Here is a 6,333-nt window from a genome sequence, read left to right as displayed (position 1 = left end):
TCACTGTGTGAGATCAAGGGCATCGTGGATCTGTCATGATCACAGGAGGCTTGAAAAGCTCCCTACTTGAAAAGAATAACCAATCAGAATTGAGTTCAGTGCTGTAGTCAGGTAGAATTCTGCATCTCTAACAGTAAAATAAAATAAAAAGTTGAAGGAAGGCTAGCCTTTTGGACCAATCACAGAGGCGTTGCTAGCTACGCTCTGCTAGCGACACGATAAGTCGTGTAGCCTGCTAACGTTAAAGCCCCTGTGTGTAATTTTCTGGCGCCATCCGGTGGTAAAGTTGAAAACCGCAACCGACTCAGCGACCGACAGGGGACACTTCATTGTGACGCACCGCCGATTCCTCCATTTCCTGTTTCCAGCAGCGTCTGAAAATTCGACGTGAACGCGACGTATTCGGGGCCATTTAGTTCAACAACCATATTCAACACGACATAGAAACATGGAGACTCACACGGAGGTCGGTCCACCTCATGGAACTATATTTAACTCTTATATGAACACAGAGGTTTGTACAGTATATATTCTATTATACCGTCTGGTTCCCCTCCAGTGGAAAATGTTTTTCCCACCGGATCCCACCTGATTATCTGATGGTGGGCGGGGTTTATACCATAAACAACCAAGATGTCCCCGGATGTAGAACGCGTTTCTTCCTTGTTCACATTGCACCCGACGGTCCCTGAATGCAGCACGGAGGATAATTAAGGTGTCGCCATGGCAACCACGAGACGCCGAACTACAGGGAGACATGGCGCGCGGGTTGTGTGGTACTTTAGCTCCGGGGGCTAACGCGTCACTGGCATGTTAGCGCGCCGCGGCGGTGAACTCGAGCCGGATGTTGACACGTGGATGTTACTCACAGACGCTTCACGTTGTTGTTCGTTACATCGTGTTGTCTTGTTTCCTCCCCCGCGCGCGCGCGCGCACACACACACACGGTTAGCATCCATGCTAGCTGGAGCTTTAGCTAGCTAGCTAGCCAGCCGGCTAACGGTTGCTAACAGCTGATCGGACGCGGTCAGAATGTCTTTCTACGAAGTGTACTCTCACCCGGCGCTGGTCCGGTACAAGACGAGTGTTTGCACGAAGGCCACCGTGTTCGTCGTGGCGGTGTTGTGTCTCTCCTACATCGGCCCTCTGCTGGTCGCCTACCGGAGCCAAGGTGCCGACCCTCGATCCGGAAGGAACCCGACACAGACGTTATATAGGAGCCTGTACTTCATCGCCGTGTTGATGTTGTATCACGACTTTTCTCCAGGGTTCTGGATCAAGCGGAGCAGCTACGAGGAGCAGCCGGTGGTGAGGTTCCAGTACCAGGTGCTGCTGCTGGCGGCCACCAGCCCCCGGGGGGACCACGTGGCCTGGAGCACCTACCCGCACCTGAACAACATGCTGGGCTCCAACCTGCGGGTCCCGGCGGTGTCGGTGAGGGGCCACACCGTGAACACACCACGAGTCGCTGCTGAGGATCCGTGCTCGATCCGGTGGATGGTGGAGGTGACTTGTTGCTCTGTGTTGTTTCTACACCACAGGTGAGAGAGGAGGATCTGAACCAGGACGGGAAGTTGGACCTGCTGATCTTCAAACTGCAGCTCCCCCTGACACCCGAGGAGCAGGTGTACAGCGTCCAGCTGCTGCTCACCTTCAGCTACCAGCTGTTTGTACGTATATCCCCCCACAGTCACTCAACTCATCCCTAGATACAGGACACGAGGCCGAGAGGAACCTGGTGTCTGCAACACCTCCGAGTCAATGAGTCAATGAAACGTGGCGTGTCTTTGTCTCTGTGTCGTTGTTTCGTAGCGGATGTCCACCGTGGCGATGCAGAGCCTGGCCTTCGTGCAGCACTCGTCCCCCGTCCCGGGAGCGAGGCTGTTCGTCAGCGGAGACCTGAGGCTGCAGCAGAGGACGCCGCTGCCTCACCGAGGACTCTACGACGTCTACAACGTGAGAGGACACACGGACGCCATGTTTCTTTTTCCCCTCCTCCACCTCTTCTCTCTGTCTCCCTCTTTTTTCGTCTCATTAGCTGCTCCCTGGTGATGTTCTGTGCTCTCGCAACAAACACGAACATACGACTTGTGTGCACACACACACACACACACACACACACACACACACACACACACACACATACTCAGACTCGTGATGGGAGGATGGAGCGGAGCCTGGCAGAGCGATCAGCTGTGAAGTGAAGCTGAGAGCGATGGTGAACGCAAGATGCAAAAAAAGTTGACAAAGAAAAGGAGCAGTAAACTTCCTGTTTACATTCTCCAAGCCCCCGAATCATGGGAAGTGTAGTTTGCAAACCCCGGGTCACCAAAGTCAAATAAATAATAATATGTATTCCTGGAGAACTGACCCCTGTATCCATACACACACATATATGAACATAAATAAATTCCCTGCGTTGAAAACCTCAGCTTGTTTCTCTCCAGCCCTCATGATAATCACAGTAGAGTGATTTCTCTCTAACGTACGACCACATGTTCTGAACTGTGGCCCGGACCACAGATCACGGCTCGTTATAGGAAGCGTTGTGTTTGGTTGGTTCCCAGGTGTCGGTGATCGACGGCTCCAGTCCGTTTGCGAGTGCGTACGACCTCGACAACATCATCAGGAGCTACCAGGACAGAAACTGTGAGTCGACAACTCACTGCTGTGACTCCTGACTCGTCACCGTGGCAGCACACACGTGTTGTTGTATGATGTATATATATATATATATATATATATATGTGTGTGTGTGTGTGTCTCTGTTCCCTCCTCCCACAGTGACCACCGTGCTGTCCTGTCCCGTGCCCGTCTGGACCGTGGGTCGAGCTGCCGGGTCGCCCTTCGAGCTCAACGCAGAGATCCGTTACCCAGTGGAGGTCATCAGATATCCTTTAACAGATACAGGTACTTTGTAAGTACTGTTTGAATATTAAATGAGACACATATGATGTACTCGTCTGCAGATATGTGGACGGTTTTAAATTGTGTTTTACTGCAGTAATAACTAAGTAGTACTCATGTTATAGTGCAGTGATAGTAACAGAGTACTCAGGGAATGATATAGTAAAGACTACTGAGTACTCATGTTATTATGTAGTGGTCATGTATTAATAACTACTGAGTACTTGTGCAATAATAATATAGTAATAACTACCGGGTACTTGTTTAATAATGTATCAACAACTATGGAGTACTCTCGAAACAATGAAGTGATAATGTATCAATAACTACTGAGTACTGGTTTAATAATGTAGTAATAACCGCTGGGTACTTGTGTAATAACTACGTAGTACTTTATGTAATAATGTAGTAATAACTACAGAATACTCGTGTAATAATGTAGTAAAAAGTTCAGAGTGTTGATGTAGTCTAGGGGCAGGTTCTTCCTAATTGTCTTTTTCCTTTTTCATTAAAGTAATCTGACAGTTTGTTTTCTGTACCGTCACGTTTCTTCCGTCGTACGTTCTTTAACCGCTTCCTTCACTTATCGTCCGGGCTTCTGGGAAACCATCAAGTTCGCCTGGGTCCAGTACGTCAGCGTCCTGCTCGTCTTCCTCTGGGTCTTTGAGCGGATCCAGAGATTTGTTTTCCAGAACCAGGTTCTGACCACCGTGCCCATTCCGGCCGGAAAACCTCACCAGTCCTGATCCAGTGGTGATGAAGATGATGATGATCGGAGCTGAAGTCTCACGAGAACCACAATGACTCAACAACGTGTTGGTCCATTCTCTAAAAACATAATAAAATCTTACGGTAAAAACTCAGAAGTTTAGTCCATATGAAAAGACTTCATCAATGGAGCTCCGATACTACGAGGAGAAAATGAGGTCCTCCCACTTCACGTCATAAGAGTTGGAGATATTACTGCACTTTGTGCTTTTGGAGAAAATGAGCCGATTCTGAGAAAGTGGAGCAACGCAACTGCAGAGGAGAGACGCTTGATTGGGAGGCAACTGTTGAAGACTGAATGAAACCGTCCGTCGATTTAAGACTTAAGGACATTTTATTTTCAGCTCAGCAGTTCAGTTTTTATTCAAACACTCTGAGAGACGTCAAAAATATATATTATATGATATATATTTATATTATCACCTTTTCCTGGACACGTCTCTCGTCGACTGCAGCTACATTACTTGTTGACTTGAACATCGTTTTCTGCTAATGAAATAAAAGAATATTATTTTTTCATAGGTTGTATAGTTTTCAAAAAATATTTTTACTCGTATGTTTGTGATTATTTAGTACATATTAGTTATAATTTCTTTTTATGTTTAGAATCCAGCTTTAGATGAATGATAATAAATTATTTGTACATTTCCATCTTTGATATCTTTTTAAATCAAAAGGTTATTTAATGTTTTGTTTTTTTCAACTTTTACTTTCATTTATGTTTTCAGGCCTGAAAAAAAATGTTTGTTTTTAAATAACAGGTGTGAAATTTTTGACTTCTCTTATTTAATAATGTAACTAACGATGCAGATTTAAAGCAGATTGATTAAAAAAAAGGTTGAAATTGAGACCTGTTCATTCTTCTCTTTGTCTTTTCTTAATATCCAATTCCTCGTTAATTTTGACTGATTCATTTCCTGCTTTTTCTCCAATTACCAACTTCCTGCAGAACGAGCCTCACTCAACGTGTCGGACTTTAGGCCACGAAAACAGATGTGACAGAACGTGTTTGTACACTGTAAAAATATTTCAGTGTCTTAGTCTTTACAGCTCAAAATGTTTTTCTATATAAATATGATATTTTGGTATAACTGTAGGCGATTGTCCTCAAAACCAAAGATATTAAGATAAAGTTCCGTAAATTGCCTTGAAATACTCAGCTTTTCCTTTTTCATTTTTGCAGTGTAATCAAAATGACTTATGATACAGCCTGTAAGGAGGTTTATGATTCACCTCTGTCGTTTGTTTGTCTGCAGGATTATACAGAAACTCCTGAACAGTTTTCCAGTAAACTTGGTGAAAGGATGATCCATTAAGTTTTTTTGCGGTTCAACGTCTCCTGCTGGGAATCAAAGGTTTGTCTTGACTGAGCAGAACAGTCAGATGTGATGTATCTACTGTACTGACGGTGAAGAAGAGGAGGAGTCGTGGATTTCATGCTAGATAAGAGAATTATTGATCGACGGGACCTTGACCCCCGGCGTCCTTATCTGTGATGACCCCTGACATATGGGAGCTGAGCCTATTAAACATAGTTTTCATGGAAGTGGAAACAGGACTCTGAACTCCACCTGGTCATATTTCACCTCATGTAACGACGAGGTCGTCCGTGAGAATATTCTATGAAAATGGAAAAACAAACAGTTGAAAACTTTGATCACAGAAGCAGCTTCAGGGAAGAGAACATGTGCATGTGGCTCAGAGAATTAACATTCAGAGCTAAAGATGTACCGTGGAGATATGTGAACATTAATATCACTTGTTGTTCAGAGTTACATAAGAATAAACCATATTCATTAAGCGTCACGAAGAGAAAAGGACGAACTATAATCGGATGGACGTGACGTCGAGCTGCTCGTGTTGGTCCTCGGTGGTCTCGTCTGATGGAGGCCCGACGACAGTGACGCTGCTCTACAGTACGTTAGTGTGAGTCATAATGTCTCTTTAACATATGCTTGTTTGCTCAGGCACAGTTGACTCATGAATGTAAACTGATACCAAGGACTCTTCGACACGACTCCTCCACGTCTTCCTCAGGTGAGCGACACTTACAGTAAACAGCCAGGCCTCTGCCCCGGGCCTGTAGGAATATTTGCGTTTTGGGTCAATAACTTTCTGTTTACCTACTTTCTACATCTCACTGGTGATGCCCCCCCCCCCCCATCCTGTAAACATAGATGGACGTTGCATCTGTTTTTTCCTGCAGAAATCCTGTTGTTGCTCTTCGTGGGAGGAGAAACTGTCGAGACCAGAGTTTTCATCACTACCCTGTTTCTCCATGACTCACTGTCCCGAGAGGTGTGAACACGTGTGTGTGTGTGTGTGTGTGTGTGTGTGTGTGTGTGTGTGTGTGTGTGTGTGTGTGCGTGTGTGTGTGTGTGTGCGTGTGTGTGTGCGTGTGTGTGTGTGTGTGTGTGTGTGTGTGTGCGTGCATTAGAACATTTCGGCCTCTCCGTCTCTGCCAGTTTAGCTTTGGGTCAAACAGCTGTTTACAGTTTGTGGTCCGTGGTCGCACCCTGTGCGTCACCCACACAAACAGAACTTCTCATCGCCATGGAAACCCTGCATCTTGTGAAGGAATTGAATTGAATTATTTTCTTTGTTTCCTGGAGCCCGACAGATGTTAACGAGTCAAGTCGCCAGCCACAGTCCATCAGA

General features: G+C 45.8%; 1 protein-coding gene across 1 annotated transcript; it reads left to right on the top strand.

The window, feature by feature from the left end:
• Positions 1-639: 639 nt before the first annotated feature.
• On the top strand, positions 640-4,523 carry tmem231 (transmembrane protein 231). Its single transcript, XM_035642256.2, has 7 exons — positions 640-1,171; positions 1,268-1,434; positions 1,542-1,670; positions 1,813-1,956; positions 2,568-2,649; positions 2,785-2,890; positions 3,491-4,523. The coding sequence occupies exons 1-7, from the start codon at positions 1,033-1,035 to the stop codon at positions 3,651-3,653; spliced, it is 930 nt and encodes a 309-aa protein (XP_035498149.1). The 5' UTR covers positions 640-1,032; the 3' UTR covers positions 3,654-4,523.
• Positions 4,524-6,333: the final 1,810 nt, after the last annotated feature.

Source organism: Scophthalmus maximus, chromosome 7, assembly GCF_022379125.1.
Source record: "Scophthalmus maximus strain ysfricsl-2021 chromosome 7, ASM2237912v1, whole genome shotgun sequence".
In the NCBI taxonomy this organism is placed as follows: Eukaryota; Metazoa; Chordata; class Actinopteri; order Pleuronectiformes; family Scophthalmidae; genus Scophthalmus; species Scophthalmus maximus.
The sequence above is the reverse complement of the archived record's forward strand: the minus strand, read 5'-3'. Positions and strand labels throughout refer to the sequence as shown.